Source organism: Heterobasidion irregulare (assembly GCF_000320585.1).
Source record: "Heterobasidion irregulare TC 32-1 unplaced genomic scaffold scaffold_01, whole genome shotgun sequence".
Lineage (NCBI taxonomy): Eukaryota > Fungi > Basidiomycota > Agaricomycetes > Russulales > Bondarzewiaceae > Heterobasidion > Heterobasidion irregulare.
Window position 1 is genome coordinate 1,259,033 of NW_009258197.1, and position 24,701 is coordinate 1,283,733.

The following is a 24,701-nucleotide window of genomic DNA, read 5'->3' on the forward strand; positions in this document are numbered from 1 at the left end:
GATTGGTCGCCGATTTAATGATGTAATTCTTTTCGTGCGCGATCACGATTTTTTGCCAAACTTTTGCATACTTCAGCGGTATGTTTGCAAACTACACACATATTCAGGATCCTCAAAAAAATTATGAGGTGATATAAGAGCAAGGCTAGCTTGATTCGTCTCCCACACAGAAGCAATAAACGCCATGTTAGCTATGGGGACACCCAAGAATCAGACCAGGATACCATTGCGACGATGATAAGGCCTATGGAGGGTCTAGATTCGAGAGCAACTGGTCTGCAGCCCTGGCTGGGGCCGTGGGGCTATCAAACGGCTTGCGCCGCCTACAGGGATGTCTCAGAAACAGAAAGAGAACATGACTGCTACTACAACGCACCTCTCCCCCGCAGCAGCGGAGGGAAATGATCCGAATAAATCTGGGTGTTTGGGAAGTGGTGACTCTCTGTCAAAAATATTCGTCAGGGAGAGAGGAGTCAGAATTCTGTAACGACGAACGTAAAATAAGGATGTTGCAGAGCTTCTTCCGCTGAGATCCTGCGCTCAGGATCGTATGTCAATAATGACATGAGCAGATCGATGCCTGCCGTGGTCATGTACTGGAATCTTTGGCGGAGCTGGTGTGGCTGTGGTGAGGGTAGCGTGATAGTTTTTGCCAGCGGTAGGGATGAGTACTCCGGCCAAGAATTGTTGGTTGGCGGTCCAAGGAGCTTGAATATCATTGATAGAAGCTCAATTTCACCTTTGGCCTGAAAGAGCGGCTCCTTGAGGAGAAGCTCAGCGAAAATGCAGCCAACAGACCACATATCCACGGCCGTCGAATATGATTTGGCACCAAGGAGGATTTCAGGAGCTCTTCAAAAAGGATTAGAGAACGAAGGCCTTTGAGATACAGATATATGTACCTGTACCACAAAGTGACAACAAGCTGTGTTAAACCTCCTACACCAATTGGATCGCCGTACCGTCTGGCAAGGCCAAAGTCTGCCACTTTGATTGTGCCACGATTGTTCATGAGTAGATTGCTGGTCTTCAAGTCTCGGTGAAGGATCCACATCGAATGGCAATGAGCGACAGCCGATAGAAGCTGAATCATGAGCGTCTTGATCTCTGATTGCAAGAACGGGGAGGGCATCAGGGTCAACAGAGTCTTGAGGTCGTGCTCAATGAAGTCCATGACGATGAAAACCCTTGAAAACAGAGAGGGAAAAAGTACGATATATAAATTGGGATATAACTTACTACACGTACTGGGTCAGGGTGTCACCGACTACTACCTCCCGAATGCCGACGACGTTCTCGTGGCGGCAGGTCATCAACGCGTTGATCTCGCGCAGGGCAGTGATAGGAAACCCATGTTTCTCCTCATCGAGCTTTAACTTTTTCAGGGCCACGATATCTCCGGTTTGTTTTTCCTTCGCGCGGAAGACGACACCGTACGACCCTTCCTCGATGGAATTTAATCTCTCATAGCAGTAGACTGAGCGTGATGGTATGAATGGTGGATGGTATGTTCTTGGGGGAACGAAGAGACTGTGATTTGACCGTGGTCTGGATTGCGAGGAGGGTGATTCTGTGCGACTAGGTGTTTGACTTTCGCTGCTGACAGCTTTAGGCTTGGCCTTCCGCTTTAAGATAGGCTGGCGCACAACAGCCTCGTTGTCCTGGTCATCTTCGTCCCATTTGGAGCGCTTGCGAAGGGGTGTGGGTGAACTCGACATGAAGAAGTGGAATCATAAGACTCGGCAATTAGAGCGAGTGTGACCCTGTGTGACCTGTACGACTGGAACGTGACCAGTAGTACGACTGCCAATAAGGCGAAAAGGCTGTTGTTAAAACCGGAAAATATTTAGAAAAGATAAGCCCGGTGTCGAGTCACAACATCTGTATCATATACATGACTGACACCCAATAAGTAGGAGCTATCAATAAAAAGAAACTCAAAGCCACATCGCCCATGCTTACACCAATCATACAGTCCAATTCACAGCAACTCATCATCAGCCATCTTCGTCAAAACCTCGCGCATCCTCTTGAATCGTGCATGTGTACGATCCATTGCACCGCAGCGATCATAGTACTCCTGCACCTCGTCTACGGTGAAGCGGAATTCCTGAGCAATGTTGAGGATGCTCTGATCAACTAGGTGCATGGTCTGCATGTCATTTGGACCTCCGTGCGGCTGAATAGAAGCTGGGATAGGACCCTCACTGATGAGAGCGTAGTCAGCTTCTATATCATAGATGAAAAAATGGACTCGCTCAGTCCTCTGCCTCTTAGAAACGCCATTTTCGAGGCTATCTTCTTCGCCTGCCCTTTTGGCCCACGCAGGAGGAGGCGCGTTGCCAACTCTTACAGCCCATTCGGCCTCGTCATCTTCCATTTCCTCTTCTGCAGGGCTCTTGCTCATTAGCATGAGCCCGGGAGGGACGTTAGGATCCATAGGCCCTCCCCCTGAACCTGCCAGGTGATGCATATGCGGAGGGGGTGCGTGCGGGTGTCCAGGTGGCGGGGCATGGGCATACATGCCGACTGGCACAGGAGCGAGACCTGAGAGACCTTCGTGGTGGTGCCCGTCCTGACCAGGCATTGGCATGGCCATGGTAAGATGCATGTGTGCGCCACCGTTCAAGTAGTCGTCATCGGGCGCCGCTGAACCTCCAGGCACGCTCTTGCGCTTTCGGCTGCGTTTCTGCTTCTCCTCTGGTCTGCGCACGTAGCCATACTGACCCTTCTCTCCGAGAAGAGGTTTCTTCTGCTCCACGATCGCTTGGATGATGACGTCCAAGCGCTGAGAGTTTTTCTTGTAGCGCTCGCGCCAGGACTGCCAGGTGTGCCGGCCAACCCAAGCGAATTCGGGTTCACTAGCCTATTGAATTTGACTCAGAAGATGAAGCAGTGTGATGCTTAGGGAGTAGAAAACATCCATACCTGTTCGCATAGTTGCTGGTAGAGCCTGTTTCCAGTTCTGCCACCAGTCTCCTTGTAAGGGATCTTAGCGGCAATCCAGTTGCAAAGATGCTCCTCGTCCTCTTCAGTAAACTGAGTTCTCCTGCAGGATCACTGGTGAGTTGCGGGAGTAAATGCCCCTGACTTCGGGACCACGTACTCCTCGCCGGGGCGTCTGCCGCCTGGATTCTTGTAGACGAGAGGAGTGTACAGCACGGTGCCCTTTTCAACGCACTTTTTCACCCAGAGGTAGGACTCGACGTATTTTTCAGGGACGCCTTGGTAGCTCTTGACAAGGTGCTGAAAGACTTCCGTGTTGGGGTCGGCTAGAATGACCCGCGCCGATTGAGCTGAGGCTGTCGGATCTCCACCAGAGTGCTATCTCCAAAACATGAGCCATCGCAGCGCGCGTGGAAAGGGGTAGGTGATGGGAGCAAAGAGTGGCAACGCACCATGACCCTTGCGCTAAGCGCCGCTCGAGCATTGACGTTGGCGATGCTCGAATCGATATGGAACTTTATCGGCTCTCCATTTATGACGAATATCTGCTTCAACAACATCCCCGCGATCTTGCATGCCTCTACGTAGGAGTAAGGCACGAAATGTCTGTCCGGACGTTCAGCGCTGCTCCAACAAAGACGCAGTCGCTCAGCCTCTGGGGTGCCAGGCTGGATGAGAATAAAGCCTTGCCGCGGAACTTTGGACTCTACTCGACCTCCAAGGGACTTGGTGATCTCAAACCTCAGACATTCAACTACGAAGAGCTAAAATCATGAAACGCACAGTGATGGTCTCGCAGAGCTCTGCTTGCATCTCTGTTGATAGATCTTTTTGGATAAAAAACTTGATAGCCATGCCATTCCGGTCTTGAAATATGGGCTAGAAGACGCCCATGCATGATCAGCTTGAAAGCTACATGAGGAGAGACGGCTGTACCATGGTGGTCTTGTTGACTAGAGAGGCGTCCAGAGTGCTAGAATAAGGTTGGGGGTAAATTCCCTAAAACAAGGTTAGGGTGCAGCCACTTCCATTCCCAGTGGCACAACTCGGGCACATTTGTACTTTGTATTCGCCTCATCTATCGTTCAAAGCTCGTGTATATTCATATCGATACATAGGATGGTCACAGATGCTAAAACGAAGGTAGGCCTCTCAGATTTCCAGCACCTTTCCTGGGTTCATGATTCCCCGCGGGTCGAACAGCTCTTTGATCCTCTTCATTAGATCCACGGCGACCCCGCTTTTTGAGTAGTGGATAGCATGCGCCTTCATGGCACCAAGGCCATGTTCTGCAGATATGGAGCCATTATAAGAAGCTATCGGTGACGACGACAACGATGAGCATTGGCCAACAAGTGAGAGCAGTGTCACATACCGACGAGCTCATAGACAAAGGGTTCAAGAGCAGCCTCAATCTCGGGAGCATATGCAGCGGCGACGATATTGAGGTGTAGATTGCCTGGCGATCGGTTTCGGTGAACATTACACATGTAAAGGAGCTCGGAGACTTACCGTCACCTACATGTCCGTACCCGATGACATGCTTCACAGCGTCCTCGTGTAGCAGCCCCTGTTTCCTCAGGTGCTCACGGACTATGTCCACGACATCCTTAAACGATGCCAGGGGAACCGAGATATCGTACTTGTAAGCTTTGCCCTCTTTGGACACAGCTTCCGTTACGCCCTCACGCAATCGCCAGAGTTGTGCAAATTGAGCTGGCGACTGCGAAACGACGCCGGTGGTAATGAGCGGCTCGTCCGCATCCATGAGCGTCTCGAGGAGTGTATTGAGTTTCTGAAGAAAGCCAGTCAGCCACGAGTAAGTTGAAATGCAAGACGATCTACCTCTTCATCGTGTTCCCTTTTTCCCCCGCTCGTCTCCAGCAGGACGAAGCATTCCGCACCATCGATTTCACTTTCACTGAGCGCTTTGCCCTGGCCGTGTTTCACAGCCAGCTCGTAGGCTGTTCGGTCAATGAACTCGAATGCAGAGAGAATTTCGGAAAGGTGTTGCTTGGTAGTTTTGAACAGTGGAAGGACATTGTCGAACTTGGGCAGCGCGAGGATGACATTGTTCGTCGCCTGTGGTGCGGGGGGTGTTGCAATCGATACTCCAGTGATGATCCCTAACGACCCCTCTGCTCCGATGAAAAGCTGCTTGAGGTCATAGCCTGGAGATGAAATTCTCAGTGCGGAGATAAATGTGAGGCAACGTGGAAAGGACCTGTATTATCCTTGCGGAGCGTAGATAGGTTCTCAAGGATGCTGCCATCCGGCAGAACAACTTCGAGGCCCAAGACAGACCCGTGTAAAGAGCCGTACCGGAGCAAGCGGAGCCCCCCCGCGTTGGTAGCGACATTCCCACCAATTTGGCAACTACGACACTATGACCATCAAGGGGGTTGTACGATGCATTCCCGGACACACCTTCCCTTCGCTCCTAGATCCAAGGGCATGATGTGGTTATGAGGAGCAATGTACTCGGACAGCGATTCCAAAATACATCCCGCATCGGCTACCAATGCACCTGCAGGACTGCTCCTTCAAACGCTCCGGAAAGCAGACGAAAATTTGAGATGTACCAACCTGACACAGGGTCAAACGACCGCACCTTGTTCATGTTTCCCAAGTTGATGATGAGCTCGTCACCGACTGGCACGCTGCCGCCCACAAGGCCAGTATTTCCACCTTGTGGGACGACGCCTATCCTGTGCTCATAACACCACTGCATGATCTTGCTGACTTGCTCGGCCGTCTGTGGTCGCAGCACCGTGGTTGCACGGCCATGATATTTTCCCATCCAATCATTGTTGAATGGCTCTAGCTCGGAAGACGGTAGGGCTGATGGTGCGAGCGTGGAAAGGATGGCAGTCTGCGGGAGAATTTTGGAAAAGTGGGCAACATCCTCGGGGGCGACGGGTTTGAGCGGCTTTCGGGATGCGCTCGAGGCAGATACATGCGCCCACCGTCGTGCGGAGAGGGTGATCCGTCGCGGAACTGTGCGTGTGGAGAGCATCATGTCGCAGAGTGGCAGAGCCGAGGGGCGTGACCCGTGCGTGACCCAACCCGATGAAAGTTGCGCACGTGCTGCGATCGCGAAGTCCAACTCCCTGGCTTCTAGTGGCGCGTGCCCTCCTCCATCGCTCGCACCCCTGCTTGACTGTGATCCTAGATTCACGCGCGCTACTGGGAGTCGACCATGCCTACTGCCAAAGAAATCATCACAATTAGCAGCGATGAGGACGAGATCGTCCTTGTAAAGAAGGATAAACAGGTCATGGTCATCTCGTCTGATAATGAGGCAGAGGATGGCTCCAGGGGGCATACAATCATGCCCCAATCCCATCGCTCTTCACGCGCTCGTCTCCTTATCTCAGGGGCATCTCGTACCCCAAACTTTGATAGACCTTCAGGCAGCAGCACAAGAGGAGATCCCAGTGCGCGCGACCCCTGTCAGTAAAGAACTCGAGACTGACATGCTATTATCAGCCCCCTCATCGTTACAAGCAATGCAGAGGACATTGGAACATGCTCAGAGGCTCAAACGCACACATCCCGAGGGCAGCAGCTCTGCTCCCAATGCCAAACGCGTCAAGAGTGAGCGTATATCGACACCCCGGTCGCTCAAAAACGAAACGTCCTCCGCATCTCATTCAAACTTAAAGCGCTCTCGGGCTGTTGTTCCCGAGATAATAGAATTGAACGATAGCGATGCCGAGGACGTGGTCCCACCCCCGGCGGTAAGTAGGTTTTATGATCTGCAGAAACAAAATGAGACGTGTCTGGTAGCAGCGCAAACGGCTCAAGCTGAAGCCAGCCCCGTCAATTCGACTCGCAGGGGCAACGACACTCAAAGCACGACGACCTGACGAAGCAGCAATGCACGTCAAAGCAGAGCCATCTGCAGAACCATTGTCTGAATTCGAAGACGATATTGACTATGACACTTGCCATCCGGGACTCACTTACCACAGCAACTCAAAGGTCATCCTTCTCATATTACTCCCGCTGCTCAGTCTGATTGGCGCGATCTGTAGTGGAAAGAGTCCACGAGACCACTTTGGATCGACTCGGATCCTGTTTCACTCACCACGTCCATGTCCGAACTTTCTATGATGCACACAACATCGCGTCCCCGGCCGAAGAAGCTGCACGGCAATCTCCCCGTCCAGTTCTTCTCGTGGAACTCAAAACCTAGTCATTATTGGCATTGGAACGCAGTGAGTCTGCCAGATCTGGATGGAGGATGGTCGGCCCATTAAGTGCGGCGTAAAGGTTTCAAAATCGCAGTCGTGTCATCCCACGTTCCGTCGTCCACTACATATAGGTGAACAAGTGTACAACCGACGGTCCAATACGATGGGAAATTCTACATCCTCCTTGCGCGAGAGTCTTCATTTCGACACGCTGCAGCTGTCGGCGTCATTCAAGCAAGCAGGTGGTCGTGAGTCTCTTCTTCCCATCTCTTCTCGAATATGTCCTTATACACGACACAGCTATCAGCAGAATATCGCAGATCCCCGGTTTGGTTGCAATTTCGAGCCATACCATGGGAGGCCATGCAGAAGACGAGGAAGACACTGATCGTGAGAAAATCTCCTGTGACATCGGTATACGACGCTGATTTCTCTGTGCAGCGCCTCCGCCTGACCCGCAAAATCGAGAGGGTAGCTTGCAACTATTCCGCGACGGGTCTAGTAAGGTCTCCGTCGGAACGTCAAAAGTATGCTTTGTTGACTTGTTGTAAAGACACTATCGTGCGTACACACGACGGGGTGGTTTCCCGAACTATAAACGACCAAGGTGCTGCTTTTAGCTATCCTCACAATTTTGGTACTGATACTGAAGACAGTTGTAACTCTCCCGAAATACTTCACTGTCACCGATGTACAGTTTGATCCACACAAGTACGCAACGTCTTCCTCACTTCTCGACAGTCTGTTGTTCAAAATGACCTGGTAGCAAGGGACATATGGCATCGTCCGGGCAGGACTGCACGGTCCGTTTCTGGAACTGTGAAGACGGCATCAGCCCTGGTTCGCACAGTAAGTGCTCGCAGATCCGAGTCGCAGGCGTCTCTCACGTGCGCGTGCCACCAGTGGAATTCAAGGACGTCCCCCACGAGCTGCACTACCACCCGGACGAGCCGATTCTAGCCGTAACATGCCACGACGGGTGAGCCTCTTTCCGCCAGCCGCAGGACGCGCGGGCACTCACTCGCGCCGACGCAGCTGCGTGTACCTCTACCGGAACCCCGGCGAGCGCTCGACCGACTCGATGCTGCACATCGCGCCCAAGACCGCGCGCCAGTCGGCAGGTGCGATGGTCTGGGGCCGCGAACGCACGCAGCACGTCCTCTTCGCGTCCTCGGAACCGAGGGACGCAGACGACGAGACGGGCTACCACCGCGCGTTCGACATCCACACCCAGAAGCAGCTATACGAGCTCGACGCCCAAGAGGGCGGGGACGCGATGGCCATCGACCCACAAGGTGAGCGCGCCGCCCACGTCTCACACGCCCACGCTCACGCCCACGCCCCTCTTCCCCCCGCGCAGGCTCGACGCTAGCGCTCTTCACGCTCGGCCCCGGCGCCTCACACGTGCTCCGGCTCTTCGACCTGCGCACCAAGCGCGCGCGGCGCGCGGTGCACAAGACCGCGCTCGAGGCGTTCCGCTTCGCGCGCGGCGCGCCGGCGTGCGACGGCGAGGTGACGGCGGCGGCGTTCAGCCCGGACGGCGCGCTGCTCGCGGCCGCGCGGAACGACAACCAGCTGCACGTGTACGACGCGCGCTTCCTCGCGCGCGGGCCGCTGCTGCGCTTCTGCCACTGGGGCGCGGAGCGCTGCGCGCCCGGGGGCCGGTTCGGGGTGACCGAGGCCAAGTGGGTGCAGGGCTGGGGCGGCGTCGGGCTCGGGCTCGGGCTCGTCAGCGGCGGCATGGACGGTGAGCAGGCACTGTGGCCGAGGCGCGGCGCGGCGCGGCGCGGCGCGGCGTGTGGGTGGGTGGCTGACGCGGCCGTGGTTTTGTTTGCGTTTTTGCTGCAGGATGCGTCCGGCTGTGGGACGTGCGCCTCTCGGACGAGACGCCCGCGAACGGGACGGTGCTCGCGCAGGCGGACTACGACATCAGCGCGTTCTCGCTCGGGGACGTCTACGGCGGCGAGAGGCCGCTCGTCGTGTGAGTCGCCCGCCGTCCCCCCAGCAGCGGGCCTTGTTTTGCTGACGGTTTCGCTCGATCAGCGGCGACAGCGGCGCGGGAGTATACGTGTACGACCGCACGGGGCGGATGGAGAACCTCGTGCCATGACCGCGGACGACCGCCCGCCCGAGCGTACCACAGATTGCCTCTGTTTCCAACTAAAAGTATACTTCATGAATGCGATCGCTATCCCGCCAATCTCGCACCAAGCTGTACATACATCGCTATCCCACCGTCCGCTCAAATACATATCAAAAGTACATCAAATCCACAACGACGATCGCGCGACTACACACATCATAACATGAACTAACGTAGAGTAAACGTACAGCAACGCGCGACGCGACGAACAGTACATGTATCCCCCCGCGTGAATCTCCCACACCGCGGAACCCAGCGCACAGGGCACGCGCGCACGAGGCACGCGCGGACGACCCGCAGGCCGGCCGCGCGATGGCGAAGAGAGGACTCGGTCAATGTAGGCTGCTTTTTGACCCCTTCGAGCCACTGACGCGAGGCGCCGACTCGGGAGGCTTCGAAAGAGCCGAGCGCGCGCACACGGCACATACATGCGATACTCAAGTTACTGTACTGTTACCTACTGTACTGGGAAAAAGGAACTTGGGGTCACGGGGCGCCGCCTGCTCCCGAAGAATGGAAGCCTGGGGCTGGGGCTGGTTCGCGGGCGGAAGGGCGCGTTTGAGTCGCGGACCGCGGTGCTGGAATCGCGCATTTGGGTCGCGCGTGAGACCGCGCAGGACGCGTCGGACGTCGGATGTCGGAACAAATACATCATTCTTATTATGAGGGTTACACAGGGCTGGCATCGCCGCCGGGGAGACGTCAGCGACCGGAACGACAACGCGCGGGAGAGAAAGAACGCGCACTCGCCTATCTAACGTTTCTACGCGCCAAGAGCGTATGTGCGCCGCGCCACGAGCGCGCATCGGCGAGCCGACGCGCGCCGTGCCGCGCCTGTATCCCTGCGGAGGCGGTGCTCGTGCAGGGACGGGCGGGGGGCGGGGTGGGTCGATGTGGGCTGCACATTGACCTCTCTGGACCATTGCTAGCGCGGTCCAGGAGGCTTCGATAGAGCCGGGGCGTTACGGAGTCTGGGTCTGGGACTGTGAGTGTGAGTGCGAGTGCGAGTGTAGCGGGCGAGGGCAGGGGCAGGGGACCGGACGATGCGTGGTATTGGTGGTACAGATGCGCGGGTAGTGGTAGGGGGTACAGAGTGCGAGCAGAGCGGATTAGCATAGATAGGGAGAAAGATCACTCAGAAACCTGGTAAAAAAATGGGAGTATTTATCAGCACAGCACGGCGGGCGGGGGACGGGCGTGCGCGGGACACGCACAGCAGTCGCAGTCGAACGGACAGAGCGGGGTGTCTGTGCGACAAGGCGGCGTGAGCGTGAGCGTGCGGGCGCGGGCGAGGGGGGGCTAGGAAGGAGGGGGACGCACCGCCGCCGGCGTCTTGGATCCCGAGCTCGTCCTCTTTGTAGATCGCGAAGCCTTCCTCGGTCTTGCGCCCTGCACGACGACGACGACGACGACGACGAAAAAAAAATTAGAAGCCGGAAAAAGAATCCCCCGTCGAGGGCGAGGACTTACGGGGGCCGGTGCCGCGCGAATCTTTGAAGCGCGCATCGTCGTCGTCGTCCTTTGGGGCCTTGGCCTTTGACGAGGACTTTGGCGGTGGAGGCGCGGTGGGCGACGGTTTAGACGACGCCTTTGGGCGTTTGGCGGAGGAGGCGGGGAGAGTTGAGAGCCGGGCGGAGGGATCGAGGATGGTCTCGACCGCGGGGCGTTTAGCTTTGGAGACAGAAGAAGAAGAAGAAGAGGCGAGGGGGGCGGCGTCTGTGTTTACATCCGCGTCGTCGCGCTTGCGTTTTTTGTCTTTTTTCTTCTTCTGCTTTGGAGTGGGAAGCGACGGCACGGACGCGGACGGGGAGGGGGAGGGGACGAGGCGCTTGCCCTTTGAGGAGGAGAAGATGAGGTCGATTTCAGAGGGGGGCATGGAGGAAGATTTTCGGATGGGGGAGAGGGCGCGTGGCTCGACCAGGAAAAATGCGCGTCACAGGGTGACTCGGGTAGCGTCACGGTGTGACGGAATTAGATCGAAGGGGCGGCGTGCGTCTGGACAGGGCGTGCGATGGGGGCGTGTGCCTGTCGGTAGATAAGAGGGACAGCGAAGAGAGCGAGAGTGAGACGGCGGCGACGCCGCCGGTGACGATGACGAGACGGTGTGGGAGCTTGCGGCGTGGGGACGGCCCGATGTGGGATGGACGCGCCACCGGGGATTGTCACGCCCACGACGACGAGGGAGCGCCGCAACGCGAGAACTACCCGAATAATCGGAATCAGAGGACATGTCGATCTTGTGAGTGCCATTTTCGCCGCCTCGCCGCGCGCCGTGCCGTGTCCTGAGCCCGCGCCTGCAGCCCGCAGCATGGAAACGGGCGCCCGGGGGCGTTTCAGCCGGCGCCACAGCCGTCGCCGACGACGACGACGACGACGACGACGACGGGGTTCGGGGGGGCTGGAGCGTCGGGAGCTGGACTCGGGGGCCACGCGGGACTGCTGGGCGACGGGATCGGGGTCGGGGCCGGGGTCGGGGTGGGAATGGGGGGCGGGGGGATGTTTGGGCTGGACGCGAGCGCGGCGGCGAAGCAGATGGCGGCGCTGAACGCGGCGGGGATAGCGCGGGTTGCGCAGAGCGGGCGTGGGATGGGAGGGCACGGGCACGGGGGCGGGAGCGGGGTGGGCGGGCCAACCTCGGGGCCACTGCTCGGGGGAATCGCGTCCGCTGATGGACGGGCGAGCACCCAGGCACATCCACCGCTGCACGACAACATGGCCGCCCTCCATCCCCGCGCACTCCCGCCCCAGAACACACATCCCATCAACATCCCCGCTTACCGCAGCAAGCACCGCCAGTTCCTCGCCTCCCTCGCCGGCATCCACGCCGCCCGCAACACCCCGCTCCCCCCCGCGCTCACCGGCATCCCCAACCCCGCGTTCGATCCCCTGCTCTCCTCCTGGACCCTCCTCGATCCGTCCCCCACAGAACCCGGCTCCATCCGCCTCGCAGGCAGGCTCGTCGACCTCTTCAAGCTCTGGACGACCGTCCACACCGCAGGCGGAGGCGCAAAGGTCAGCCATTCGCTTTCACCTCTCCAACACCTAACCCCGCCTCCTCACCCCCCACCTCCCCCACCCCCACCCAGTTCACCCAGCAGGGCCTCTGGCCCTCCGTCCTCCCCGTCTTCGACCTCCCCGACACCCTCCCGCCCCCCAACTCGTCGCAGTCCGTCGCAGAATTCCTCGGCCAGGTCTACATGGCCGTCGTCCTCCCCTTCGAGGACGTCTACCGCAGGAACTCCCGCGAGCAGCAGCAGCGCGCCCTCCAGGCCGCCGCCCAGGGCGCCCTCAATCCCCAGCAGCAACAGCCCTTCCCGTCCCCCATCCACCCACGCGTCCCCTCCCAGCCCATCCTCCCCCCCGTCACCTCTGCCCAGCCGTCGCCCCAGCTCTCCCGTCAGCTCTCCGCCTCCGCGGTCCCCGGGACGCCCCAACAGTCCTTCACCGCCCTGCCCCCCGTCGTCGACCTCAACCCCGGCCCGCCCCTGCTCCCCTATGAAGCCAACGCGCCCTTTGATCCAGACCTCGAGTCCAGAAAGCGCAAGATCGAGCCCGAGGACGAACAAAAGCGGACGCGTCAGAAAACATGTGAGTGACTCCCCCCGCCCGCCCCTTGCTCCACGTTCTCCGTCCGCTCACAACGGCGCCCCATCAGCGGAGCCGCCCGACCCCATCTTGGTAAGCCCCTGTCCGCTCTCCCCCGCGAGCAGTGAGCCTCACCGTGCCCCACCCAGTCCGCCCTCGACCCCGAGTCCACAGGCTCAGCGGGCGCCCCCGCCGGCGTGCTCCCGCAGCCCTCGCCCTCGACCCCCGCCCGCGGCCAGCCGCAGCGCCGCAAGATCGAATACGTCCCGACCGTGCGCGAGATCGGCTGGGGCGGCCGCGACGTGCCCGCCATCGCCGAGGAGCACGCCCGCGCGAGCACCCGGCGCATCCTCCGCGACCTCAACGAGTGGGGCAGCATCGAGGTCGACGCCCTCGCCATGAGCGTCCGCTCCCGCATCGCCACCGAGCTCAGCTACGCCCTCACCACCCTCACCATCCTCTCCACCATGCGCGGCGCGAACGGCAACGGCTTCTCCGCGAGCATCTGCCCGGACCTCGTCGACGAGCTGCTCGACCTCGTCGCGGACGTCGCGCTCGGCGGCGTCGAGGCCGAGCTCGCCGACGCCGAGGAGGGCGAGGACGCCGCGGAGAAGATCACGACGCACAAGGAGCTCGTGAACAAGGTGCTCGAGGACGGCAGTCGGCCGTTCGCCGCGCTCGACCGGAAACAGGGCGCCAAGCCCGAAGAGCTCGGGCACAAGCAGCGCCCGGGCGACCTCGTGCTCGCCGTGATGAACATCCTGCGCAACCTGTCGGTCTTTCCGGAGAACCAAGAGTTCCTCGCGCGGCACGAGCGCGCGCTACCCTATGCGCTGCGGCTGTGCGGGCTCGGGCGCGGGCTGCAGCCCGTCTCGCCCGCGCTGTCGCTGACGGACCTCGTCGCGGTGCGCCGCGACACGCTGTACCTGCTCGTCAACCTCGCGCCACACGTGCGCCTCGCGAGCTCGCTCTCCGCGACGCCGTCGCCCACGGCCGCGCGGCTCGCGCAGCGCACGTTTGCGCTCGTGTCGTCCTTCCTCGTGGACCCGTTCGACGCGGTCACGCCCCTGGAGCTCCTGCGGCAGTCGGACATGGTCCCCGGCGGGCCCGTGCACCCGCCGCCGGCGCTGGTGGACGCGGCGCTGGAGGTGTTCACGCGGCTGGGGCAGCCCGACGCGAACCGGCGGGTGATCGCGCGCAGCGTCCCGCTCGGGTGGCAGCGGCGGCTGTTCGAGGCGCTCGTGCACCGGATGCCGGTGGCGGAGCCGGACTTTGCGGTCGCGCTGCGGGACCACTGGCTCGCGTACGTGGCGAAGGTGGTGATGGCGCTGTACGCGCTCGCGTTCCTCGCGCCGCCGCGGCTCAAGGCGGCGCTGCGGGCGGACCGGACGCTGGACGCGGCGCGGGTGCTGCTGCGGCTCGTGCGGCGGTTCACGGTCGCGGTGCCGGACGCGCTGCGCGGGCACGCGCGGGGGTCGGCGTTGCGGGCGACGGAGGCGCTGCGGGCGCTGGACGAGGAGGAGGACGCGTTTGACGGGGCGCGGAGCACGGCGGGGCCGGTGCTTGCGTTTGGGGTCGGGTACGGGGAGGTGGGGGAGGACCGGGTGGAGACGGGGACGGGGCTGCTGGGCGGGTTCCAGGACGAGGTGGTGTTTGAGATCATGATGGCGAAGGATATGGAGAACGACATGTTCAAGGAGCTGGACAGCCTCGCGCGCGTGGGATAGGGCGCGGTGGCTGCGACGTGTTATTATTTATGAGGCTTGTCTTGTTGTCGCTGTATATACCGTACCAAGTCGGTAGACGAATGTCGTGCGCGGGGGATCTAATCAACGCGCGCGGTATCTGATAAGTGCACCGCTTTCTCAGCGTCCACAGCCTTCCTCGTCCTCGTCCTCGCACACACGCAACTCGCACACACTCGCACTCGCACGCAACTCGCATCCTCGCCTCCTCGCCATGTCCTCCGAGCTGCCGCCCACGTACGAGCGGGAGTGCCCCGAGGGCGATGCGTCGGACGTGTTCGCTGCGCCGCCGCCCGACGAGCCGCAGATGCTGATCATGCCCGCGACGGACGCGCTGCGCTTCCAGCAGGGCTTCCTCGGCGCCGACGGCGAGCGCGCGGCCATCGAGGGCGAGCTCCAGGTCAAGTGCGCCCAGCCCACCCGCTGGCGAAAACTGTCCGTCCCCCTGTCTGCCACCGTGCTCTCCTCTTCCGCCCGCTGAACCCCCGCCTTCCCCCCCTCAAGCACCATGCACCTCCGCACAACAGAGTCCACCGCCGACCGCTCCATCGAGCTCGCCCACACCGCCATCGTCCTCTACGACCCCGACCCCGCCGACGACCCCGACGCCCCCTTCCCGTCCTCGTTCCCGTTCGCGATCCCGCTCACCGCGGACACCCCGCAGTGCATCCACACGCCCCAGTCCGCCCTCGCCCACGTCCTCTCCGCGACCCTCCACCCCGCCGACCCCGCCGCGCCCCCGCTCACAAAGGCCCTCGCAGTGCACACCCGCCGCTTCAGCTCACACACCCACACCCCCGCCATCGCCCCCGTCACCCGCACCATAGCCGCCCCCGCCCGCGTCGACGTCCAGGTCCCCCGCACCACCTTCACCGCACGCGAGCCCGTCCCGATCTACGTCACCGTCCCGTCCCCGAGCAGGGAGCTCGTCGTCCAGGGCGGCCTCCGCCTCCGCAACATCAAGGCCGAGCTCGTCCGCACCGTGCGCGTGCGCCAGGGCGACCCCAACGACGACCCCTGCGCCGACGAGGAATACGACGACGAGGACGACGCGGACGACGAAGATGGCGGCCGCCTGCCCCTCGGCGTGTCCCACGAACAGGCCACCGAGCCCTCCTCGTCCTCGTCCCAGGCCACCACCACCACCACCACCACCGCGCGCCGCCGCGCCCCAACCGCCGTCTACAAAACCGTCGTCTCGCGCTCGGGCGCCCTCTGCCGCTTCCACACCTCCCTCCCCGTCCGCCTGCGCTTCGTCCTGCACCAGTCCTCCCCCGCCTCCTCCCCGTCCGATCCCGCGCGCCCGCTCCCCGCGGGCGACTTTGGCCTGCTCGACAGCGACGCCGAGTGCGGCTCCATCACGCAGGCGACGCTCCTCCACAGCGTCGCCTTCCGCCTCCGCGTGCACGTCACCTTCCGCAACATGGTCACCCGCACCGAGCACGTCTCCACCCTCGCCCTCCCGCTGACATTTTTGCCCCCGCCCGCCCCGCTCCCCGAGCTCGAGGCGGGTATGGACTCCGCGTACCACAAGAAGCACGACCGCCCCCCCGCGCGCACCGTCCGCGGCGACGACCAGGACGCCGCGCCGCACTACGAGGAGGGCGAGGCCGGCCCGAGCGCCGTCGTCGTCTCCGCGAGCGGCGAGCCCCCGCCGTTCGAGGAGCGCGACGCGCCGCCGTCCTTCGCGGAGGCCTCGACGTCCTCGCGCCTCCCGACCTTCCTCGAGTCGGAGCAGGAGATCTACGTCCCCCCGCGCAGCGACGACGACGACGACGACGACGACGGCCACCCTATCGAGCCGTCGCTCCCGCCGCCTCCAGGGCTCCCCGCGCAGCCGCAGCCGCAGCCGCGCCACGTCATCGACGGCGAGGGCGTGCTCTTCGGCTTCCCCGCCTCCGCGCACTTCGACGGCCACGCGGAGGACGTCGACCGCACGGGCGCGCCGACGCCCCCGCCGACGCTCGAGATGGCAACGCACGACCCGGACGTGACAGGCCTCGCCGACCTCGACCTCGACATGGGCCTCGACATGGGCCTCAACATGGGCCTCGACCTCGCCCTCGACCCCGACGCGCCCGGCACCCGCGCCATGCAAGCCCTCGGGCTCGGGCTCGGACTCGGGATCGGGATCGCCCTCGAGCAGCGCGAGGAGACCACCGCGCGCGGCCCGCCGCCGCCGCCGCCGCCCCCGATGGACGACCCGTCCGACCCGCCGCCGTCGATCCACTCAGAGTACCGCTCGCGCGAGGGCGTGCCGCACCAGATGCCCGGCGCTCCCGCGTCGTCGCCGCCGCCCCCGCACCATCACCACCACCACCATCACCTCCATAATCACCACTCGCCGCCGCAGCAGCTGCAGCCGCCGGCCACGGGCGAGGGGGGCGCGCCGGCGTCGCACGCTCCGCCGCCGTATCTTATCCCTGATGATGACGACGACGGTGAGGGCGGGCACGAGCACGTGGCGAGGCCGCCGCCGTACGTGGACGTGATGCACGAGCACTGATGTGGGGCGGGTCGGGCGCAGTTGTAAGTTACGGTTCTCGTAGATCGCGGATCGTCGAGGCAGTTCAGTCAGCAGATCATTTTTGTTGTTGTTGTTGTTGTCGTTTTTTGTTGTTTCGAGTATAATGCATGGACTCGGTGTGGTCAGACAGAATACCAGCTCTAGGAGTCCGGGGGTCATAAAAGCAGATTACATGTAATGCAGAGGGTAGGGCGGAGACCATGTATATAGAGATCACATCACATCACGTCACAAAGAATGAAAGAAAGCGGCCGGAGAGAGTCGAGAGACGATAGCGAGGAGCCGGCGAGAGCGCGGCCTGGCAGGAAGGTACGTGTCAGGCGCAGCTCAGCAATTGCACGCGTCCTTGCCCTTGGGCTGGTTCTCGTCGAGGTTGACGCCCTCCGCTGCGCCGCCGGCGCGCCCACCGCCGGCGCCTGGTCGGCCTGCGGCACCACGCGAAGACGCCAATATATGCTCGATCGGGATCTTCTTGGCTGCAGAACGGCGGCCGCATCGGCGCATCAGTAACGCGCGCGGCCAGCCACCACCATCATCACCATCAAAAGTAGAAAAAAACGGACCTATTTCGGTGAACACCTCGACGACGCCGTCGCCCGTCTTTGCGCTCGTTTCGAAGAAGAGCAGGCCGGCCTCCTGCGCGTACGCCTGCGCCTCCTCGCGGGGCACCTGCCGCAGGCCCTCCGCGTCGCTCGTGCCCGCGCCCGCGGCTCCGGCGGCGGCGGCGGCGGCCTCGCCAGGGGTGGCGGTCGCGTCGTCCGCTTCGTCCTCCGACTCGCCGAGGGCGCCGCTGCCCGATGCGGCGGGGGCGGGGGTGACGAGGTCGAGCTTGTTGCCTGCGAGGGCGATGACGATGTTGGGGTTCGCCTGCCGCTGGAGCTCCTTGACCCACGTCTTGGCCTTTTCGAGGCTCGAGGCTTTGGTGACGTCGTAGACGACGACGGCGGCCTGGGCGTTGCGGTAGTACATGGGCTGCGGGGGCGCGGTGGGCACGGTGCGATCGGGAGCGGACAAAGGGGGAGGGGGTTGCTCACTGCGAGGGAGTGGAAGCGCTCTTGGCCGGCGGTGTCCCAGATCTCATAGCGCAGGACGCGGTCCTCGAGGCGGCATTTCTGGGTCAGGAAGGCGGCGCCGATGGTGGGCTCTTTGTTGGCCTGGAACTCGTTCGAGACCTGCGTGCGCGGCTCGTCATCGGGGAGGTGGGCAAACTGGGATCAGCAGGACGCACAAAGCGGAGGACGACGGAGGATTTGCCGACTGCGGCCTCGCCTGCGTGGGACCAAGTATCAGCATTCGGCTCGAACGGGGTAATTTGGAAGAGGTAGAGAGGTCGGGCGACGGGGGCTGCGCCGTATGCGCGCAGGTGGGGGACTGCGTTTCCACGGTATTTCGAACGTCATGCTGGGGCTGGCTGCGGACTCACCGAGCAGGACGAGCTTGACTTGTACGGATTTATCGGCGGAGCCTGATGCAGCGTCTGCCATGGGTGGATATCGACAGCGAGGGGGGGATGGGGCAGGGGATGGGGATGATGGGGGCGGAGGTGAGCGGTGAGCGGTGGCCAGGATGCCCGCAACAGTTTGCGCGTTGTTTACCAGCCGTGCCTATTCGGGCCGAGTGGCGCTCGCCGCTCTCCCATCGACGACCACGGCGGGCATTATCCTCTCACTCTTATTTCAGCTCGCCGTTGTTTACCCCTTGAGAGGAGGTGATGGTGATGTAGGGCCGCCACACTTTCTGTCCCCTTTTATCCAGCGAACGGCAGCATGGGTGTGTCCACGTTTCGACGACATGCACGGGCAGATCACGCTGGCCCAGGGCGCCGTGCTAGTCTCCCAAAAGCTGGCGATTTCCCCTCAACCTCAAAGGTGGTCTATCTAGCGTCACACTGTATGGACGGTACGAGACGATCGTCGAAACTGGTTTGGTGCTCTGGCTCGTATATCGCTCGTGGCCATGGCGCTCAGGTCCTCCGGATGCGTACATCACTGGGGAGGGTTTTGCTTGCTGCTCGTCAGCCGGCGAGCGGACGCTCTGAGGCCTCCCACCTACTCTTTCGTCGAACCCCACCTGTGCCCCTTCCCTCGCACCTTCGAAACATACCATGTATCATGCCAGCCTCTGATCGAGCGGCCCAAGGTGCTCGTTGTCCTCTTTGGCCTTCGTTCATACCGGTCAACGGGCTGCGTGACGTCGCGGCTATGAAACCGCCTCGTATGTGGTCGGTCTGCCATGCGGCGACGGCGTCGGAAGGCATCATACCTCTGCCATCATTGAAGCCGGCATCCCGATGTATCGTCTCGCGCGACCGCAGGAGGGCGTCTTGATCACCTGAACAATCGTACAAGTGTCAAACACATTGTAGGATCCTAGGGATGGCGCATGCATCGTGTGGTCCAGACCAGCGCAGTAGGCCCCGGTCGATGCTACACAGTACGCCCAGCTCGTGTGTACTGTATTTAGCATGTGTATGGGGTGATGTCTGCGCGAACCATCGAACGCTCCAAAGAGAAAGTGAGATACGCCAGGGTCAGTGCTTGGCTGCCGATCCGGCAGCATCGATTGTTTATCGCCGTGCAGAAGCGGAGAATGTCGAACGAAGATCTCTGCCGAGTCTACCCAATCGCGACATCGAGTGGAGTCGGGAGATGGATGAATCGAGGATCGGGCACCGGCCAGGGTGGGCTTCGCAAGATCAACGATGGTGCTCACAGTACCTACGGCCAAAATCGATAGTAGATGATTTGTGTCTGACATGTTTTGGAGCTTCCGAAGCGAATGGTCGATATGTATCAGGAGCAGCAGCTGCCTCTAAAGAGCGCTAAAATGCCGAAGCGGGTTGCCGACGGAAAACATGAGAATGTGATTGGCGGTGAGGAGCGATGGACGTGAGGGCCGCTGGCGGTGAACTGAAGCAGAAGGCGCGCATGACCAATTGCGACAATGCGGGGTACCCCGGACATTGTGGGGTAATATAAAGTCGCCCTCGCCCATCTCGTCATGGCCCCGCTGCTCTCGCTCCTTTTCTGACATGTCGCCCGCAGATTCACACAGGTCGGTCTTCGAACCCACGCCCGAGAGCATCCCCCCGGCCGACGCCGACCTCGTCCTCCGCATCCCCGATGGCCTGCCGACCAACATCCATCCTCTGGTGATCATCTCTTCTGCATTGACGTCTCGACGTCCTCTCACGCGCGAATGCACAGAACCCTCTGCTCTTCCTCCTTCGAGCCGCACAACTCTATCCTGACCACTTGGCCCTCGCACATCCAGACGTCGAGTTCCCCGTGTTCTATTCCTATGCCGTCTGGTGCGTGCGCTGCAACTCATCGTGCCCTACGCCGGCCCTCACGTTCACACACGCCACAGGGCGCAACGCGTCCAGAACTTTGCCTACGGCCTTATCCACGCCGGCATCCATCCCGGCGACCGCATAGCCGTCGTAGCCCCCAACTCGTGCGTCCTCCCTCTCTCCGCCGCCACGCCTCCGTCCTGAAGCCCACAGAGACCCCTGATAGCAGGTCTCTCCACCTGCGCTCTCCGCTCCGCTTCGACGGCTCACCGCGCCCACAGATGCCCTCCAAGGCGTGATCGGCGCCCGCGCGATCCTCACGACGATCAACATCCGTCTCACGAAGCCCGAGGTCGACTACATACTCGAGCACAGCGGCGCCAGGCTCATCTTCGTCGACCACGAGTACGCGCACCTCGTGCAGGGCGCGAAGGCCCGCGTCATCGTCTGCAGCGACACGGGACGCGTCGGCGATCCGTACGAGCAGTTCCTGAGCGCCGGGAGGGCGTTCAGTCAGGAACGGGGATGGGCGGGCTTGGAGATGGACGCGGACGAGAACAAGCCGCATTCGTTGAATTATACGTGAGTGGTCGACGACCGCGTCTGGGGCTTCCGACGTGCGCGACTGAGCCTTCTATCAATAGCTCGGGGACCACGGGGCGAGTATGTATTTTGGGACCGACATGTCGATGCCGTGCTGAATTTGGCTTGTTTTAGCCCAAAGGTGTCCTGACCACCTTGAGAGGCATGTGTTATGGATTTATCACCACAAGGCCATCTGACATTCAATCTTATTGCAGGGACATACTTGGCTGCCATCGCAAATGCCTATGAGACACAGTACGTCGCCATCTTCGCCGCTGGAATCAAACCTCTATTCAATCCTGCGCGCTTTCTAGAATGAACAAGGAGTCCACATACCTCTGGTATTTACGTGCGACGTGATTATAATAGTACAGCTCTGATCGGTGCTGAGCGCAGGATCCTCCCCATGTTCCATGCAGCAGGCTGGACGTACCCGTGGGCAATCACTTTCTCCTTTGCGACCCAAGTAAGCGATGACGAGTGCCATCCGGATAAACGAGTGACAGGCGTCATACTTGATTCGCAGATAACCCTTCGGTCCGTCAATTATCCTCTCATATGGAAACACCTGCTCCATTCGAGAGTCACACACTATTGCGGTGCGCCGACCGTCCAGGTGGGTTCCTTCCATCGAGGGCGTCTGAAGTTCTGCTCATTGTGTTTCATCCCTTGCAGATTGGGATCGTGAACGACGTCAACGCTAGGAGGGTCGACCATCCTGTGATGGCTATCATCGCAGGAGCAGCACCGACGGCGCATCTCCTAGGAGAGTTGGAGAAGAAGGGCATACAGCCGGTGCACGTATACGGATTGACGTACGTCCTGTCTGCATTCATCAAGTCGCGACGTGATGCTAAACCCGCACCGTCCTTGTCTTTGCCAACATCCGATCAGCGAGGTGACCGCACATACCGATCGTGACAACGATGGGATGAACTCACGTAATGTTTAGACGTACGGGCCCCTCACCCGCAACTACCCGCAGCCGTCCTGGTCGTCCCTCCCGCTGGACGAGCGCGCCAAGCTCACGTCCCGGCAGGGCCACGCCTTCGTGACCTCCCACCCCGCGCGCGTCGTGCGCCTCCCTACCGAGCTCCCGGCGGACGCGCCGCCCGACGCGCTCGTCGACGTCCCGAGGGACGGCAAGACGCTCGGCGAGATCGTCATGCGCGGCAACATCGTCATGCACGGCTACTTCGCCGACGCGGATGCCACCGCGCGCGCGTTCGCGGGCGGCTGGTTCCACTCGGGCGACCTCGCCGTCTGGCACCCGGACGGGTCCATCGCGATCCAGGACCGTAGCAAGGACATCATCATCTCGGGAGGAGAGGTGCGCCCCCGCGAGCCACGCACGCTCTACGTCGTCCGTCCGTCTGACCAAACCTTCGCCCCGGCACCTGCAGAACGCGTCCAGTCTGGCGATCGAACAAGGTCAGAGCCGCCGCGCGGCGCCTACACGACAGATAGCGGGGTGCACAATATCTGACTTTGCGTCGCAGAGCTGTCGAGCCACCCCGACGTGCTCGAGGTGTCCGTCGTGGGCCGCGAACACCCGCGCTGGGGCGAGCGCCCGATGGCCTTCGTGATCCTCCACGCCGCCGCCGCGGCGCGCTGGGCGGGCAAGCACGGCCACTTCGCGGATGCGCTCAAGACGCACGCGCGCGCGCGCCTCCCGGGCTTCGCGACGCCGGAGTGGGTCGAGGTGGTCGCGGAGCTGCCCGTGAGTGGCCATTTAGCCGGGCGCAGTGGTGGCCGCCGCCACGACGCTGACCCGTGCGTGCGTTCTCATTGCAGAAAACGTCGACGGGCAAGATTCTCAAGACGGCGCTCCGCAAGCGCGCGGCAGCCGCGGCGTCGTCCGCCAAGCTGTAGGCCGTGGAGCACTGGATCAGGAGAGACATGCATCAGGGAGCACTGCAGGTAGACGCGCAGGGGGGCCTCGACTCGTCTGCAGAAGGCCGTCAGCGGAAGTGAACTAACCGATCGGATCTTTGGGGGTTCCTAATGTAACATCTATTGTATTGCATATGATGTCGAATCGTCATCCGTTGCTGGTGCGGGACGGTATCATGAGTAGGTACTGCACACGGAGAATAAGATATGGATTCTGAGAACGAAGACAGTGATGTGAGAGAGTGAGGGAGCATGCGGAGAGACAAGAAAAGAGGGAGGGGGGAGGGGGGGAAAGAACAATCGTGACACAGAGAGCCTACGTAAATCGGGAAGAAGAGAAAAAAAAAGGGGAGAGTGAGAGGACGAGAGTCGAAAACGAAAGAAAATAATGAGTCGATAAGAGGAAATATGGATATTACGAAGGAATGCGCGCGTGACAAGAGCCGGTGGGGGGTTCGTATTCGTGGGGACATGGCCGACATGAATGGAGTTGAAAAGTATCCATGAGATCAAGAAGAGATGACGATCTGCTGCTGCTGCGAATAAATAGTGACATGATTCTTTTGAGAGTGGCCCGACCGATCCAGACCCTCCGCTCCGCCGTCCAAAAACTGCGCCCGCGCGTGCAATGGCATGTACTGTATATACAGCTCCAACTCCGGCACAACGGTACACTACGACGAGCCCAGCGGGCACAGGCGCAGTATCCGGAACGCGATGCCGTTGCGCTCGCAGAGGTAGATGTTGTCCCCACGCCTACCGAGGAAGATCACCTCGTCGCGCGCGCGCTCCGCCTCCGCGTCCCCGAGCTCCGGCCGCCCAGGCGACCGCCCGGGGCCGGTGCTGAGCTTCTTCACGGGTGCCCCGAGGCGGTGCGAGTGGGACTTGGGCGCGAGCAGCGAGGTGGGCGCGTGCGCGGACGGCGTCGGGGAGGACACGGGCATGCCGATCTTCCAGATGAACGGCGCGCGGCGGTTCACCTGCGAGGGCGCGACGGCGAACTGCGGGAGGGCGCTCCTCGAGGCGTCGGCGGGCCGGAGGAGCGCGTCACTGAGGTCGACGGCCTCGAGGCCGCCCTGCCGCATCGCGACGAGCACGGAGCGGTCCTCGACGTCGAACGCCTCGAGACGCTTCACGTCGCCCATGCGGCCGGTGAGCACCGTCGTCGACGACTCGTCGTCCTGCTCGTCCGGACTCCACATGAACCGACCCTTCAGCACGGACCGGCCGCGGCCGTCGACGATGACGGTGCTGTGGCCTCCGCGCGATGAGAAGAAGAGAGCAGGAGGGCCGAAAATCTTCGGCTGCGAAAGTAACGAGAGTGGTTGGAGGAGAGGCTTGCCCTCCGCAACAATTGGTATCGACTCTGCAGGGTACGTGCGAGAGGGCGATGGGCCAAAGGGCTGAGATGGGTCGACGCTCTGCTGGCGGAGATCCTTGAGGAGAACGTATTCAACGTCCTCTTCACGTCGTACTGGAAGATCGGTGGGCAGCAGCCCGTCCCGATACCATGCTTGCATCAGGGTATGTTTCCATGGACCTGAAGGGTGCATCACACTCAAAACATTGCAAGACAAAAAATCGGGCTGAATCGCCCTTACCGTGAACAACGCCCTTGGGGTCGCGATAGAACCACTTGGACGGCGCCGAGGGTGGTGGCAGCGGCAACCCTGGCGGCGAGAACTGTACCTGCGACAGGTCGATATCGCTGCTTCCGTTCACCTCCGGCTCGTGCTCCGACCGGTATTGTAAGAAGTCGGGATACGTCGGTGGAATCACATACTCGTCC

General features: G+C 61.2%; 11 protein-coding genes across 11 annotated transcripts; 4 read left to right on the top strand and 7 right to left on the bottom strand.

The window, feature by feature from the left end:
- Positions 1-135: 135 nt before the first annotated feature.
- Positions 136-1,718, bottom strand: HETIRDRAFT_377542 (uncharacterized protein; the record flags this gene model as incomplete). The annotated part of the gene is made up of 5 exons (XM_009542566.1): positions 136-323; positions 377-442; positions 496-852; positions 903-1,187; positions 1,249-1,718. The coding sequence occupies 5 exons, from the start codon at positions 1,716-1,718 to the stop codon at positions 245-247; spliced, it is 1,257 nt and encodes a 418-aa protein (XP_009540861.1). The 3' UTR covers positions 136-244.
- Positions 1,719-1,981: 263 nt separating this feature from the next.
- On the bottom strand, positions 1,982-3,801 carry HETIRDRAFT_308388 (uncharacterized protein; the record flags this gene model as incomplete). Its single annotated transcript, XM_009542567.1, has 6 exons — positions 1,982-2,203; positions 2,255-2,866; positions 2,929-3,049; positions 3,107-3,324; positions 3,399-3,671; positions 3,730-3,801. The coding sequence occupies 6 exons, from the start codon at positions 3,799-3,801 to the stop codon at positions 1,982-1,984; spliced, it is 1,518 nt and encodes a 505-aa protein (XP_009540862.1).
- A 297-nt stretch (positions 3,802-4,098) lies between these two features.
- HETIRDRAFT_307493 (uncharacterized protein) lies at positions 4,099-5,962 on the bottom strand (the record flags this gene model as incomplete). Its single annotated transcript, XM_009542568.1, has 7 exons — positions 4,099-4,262; positions 4,322-4,405; positions 4,459-4,741; positions 4,792-5,117; positions 5,171-5,322; positions 5,374-5,473; positions 5,533-5,962. The coding sequence occupies 7 exons, from the start codon at positions 5,960-5,962 to the stop codon at positions 4,099-4,101; spliced, it is 1,539 nt and encodes a 512-aa protein (XP_009540863.1).
- Positions 5,963-6,145: 183 nt separating this feature from the next.
- HETIRDRAFT_447537 (uncharacterized protein) lies at positions 6,146-9,252 on the top strand (the record flags this gene model as incomplete). The annotated part of the gene is made up of 15 exons (XM_009542569.1): positions 6,146-6,383; positions 6,436-6,686; positions 6,736-6,930; positions 6,984-7,166; positions 7,222-7,390; positions 7,443-7,532; positions 7,584-7,643; positions 7,696-7,749; positions 7,799-7,853; positions 7,909-7,991; positions 8,046-8,121; positions 8,178-8,437; positions 8,503-8,889; positions 8,991-9,123; positions 9,186-9,252. 15 exons carry the CDS (start codon positions 6,146-6,148, stop codon positions 9,250-9,252), a joined length of 2,301 nt encoding a protein of 766 aa, XP_009540864.1.
- Positions 9,253-9,441: 189 nt separating this feature from the next.
- On the bottom strand, positions 9,442-10,208 carry HETIRDRAFT_447538 (uncharacterized protein; the record flags this gene model as incomplete). Its single annotated transcript, XM_009542570.1, has 3 exons — positions 9,442-9,453; positions 9,547-9,677; positions 9,743-10,208. 3 exons carry the CDS (start codon positions 10,206-10,208, stop codon positions 9,442-9,444), a joined length of 609 nt encoding a protein of 202 aa, XP_009540865.1.
- A 244-nt stretch (positions 10,209-10,452) lies between these two features.
- Positions 10,453-11,161, bottom strand: HETIRDRAFT_447539 (uncharacterized protein; the record flags this gene model as incomplete). Its single annotated transcript, XM_009542571.1, has 3 exons — positions 10,453-10,532; positions 10,606-10,674; positions 10,756-11,161. 3 exons carry the CDS (start codon positions 11,159-11,161, stop codon positions 10,453-10,455), a joined length of 555 nt encoding a protein of 184 aa, XP_009540866.1.
- Positions 11,162-11,979: 818 nt separating this feature from the next.
- HETIRDRAFT_377546 (uncharacterized protein) lies at positions 11,980-14,720 on the top strand. The gene is made up of 3 exons (XM_009542572.1): positions 11,980-12,297; positions 12,372-12,873; positions 13,051-14,720. Exons 1-3 carry the CDS (start codon positions 11,998-12,000, stop codon positions 14,595-14,597), a joined length of 2,349 nt encoding a protein of 782 aa, XP_009540867.1. The 5' UTR covers positions 11,980-11,997; the 3' UTR covers positions 14,598-14,720.
- A 109-nt stretch (positions 14,721-14,829) lies between these two features.
- On the top strand, positions 14,830-17,382 carry HETIRDRAFT_377548 (uncharacterized protein; the record flags this gene model as incomplete). Its single annotated transcript, XM_009542573.1, has 2 exons — positions 14,830-15,050; positions 15,120-17,382. 2 exons carry the CDS (start codon positions 14,830-14,832, stop codon positions 17,119-17,121), a joined length of 2,223 nt encoding a protein of 740 aa, XP_009540868.1. The 3' UTR covers positions 17,122-17,382.
- Positions 16,800-18,626, bottom strand: HETIRDRAFT_377553 (uncharacterized protein; the record flags this gene model as incomplete). The annotated part of the gene is made up of 5 exons (XM_009542574.1): positions 16,800-17,618; positions 17,706-18,114; positions 18,177-18,314; positions 18,371-18,411; positions 18,566-18,626. 5 exons carry the CDS (start codon positions 18,624-18,626, stop codon positions 17,470-17,472), a joined length of 798 nt encoding a protein of 265 aa, XP_009540869.1. The 3' UTR covers positions 16,800-17,469.
- Positions 18,627-20,163: 1,537 nt separating this feature from the next.
- Positions 20,164-23,800, top strand: HETIRDRAFT_377557 (uncharacterized protein). Its single transcript, XM_009542575.1, has 16 exons — positions 20,164-20,293; positions 20,349-20,452; positions 20,512-20,598; positions 20,650-20,663; positions 20,716-21,016; positions 21,079-21,097; positions 21,152-21,179; positions 21,235-21,274; positions 21,334-21,360; positions 21,416-21,485; positions 21,546-21,635; positions 21,695-21,838; positions 21,972-22,349; positions 22,423-22,450; positions 22,519-22,739; positions 22,814-23,800. Exons 1-16 carry the CDS (start codon positions 20,174-20,176, stop codon positions 22,889-22,891), a joined length of 1,749 nt encoding a protein of 582 aa, XP_009540870.1. The 5' UTR covers positions 20,164-20,173; the 3' UTR covers positions 22,892-23,800.
- On the bottom strand, positions 23,020-24,432 carry HETIRDRAFT_377560 (uncharacterized protein; the record flags this gene model as incomplete). Its single annotated transcript, XM_009542576.1, has 1 exon — positions 23,020-24,432. The coding sequence occupies one exon, from the start codon at positions 24,430-24,432 to the stop codon at positions 23,587-23,589; it is 846 nt and encodes a 281-aa protein (XP_009540871.1). The 3' UTR covers positions 23,020-23,586.
- Positions 24,433-24,701: the final 269 nt, after the last annotated feature.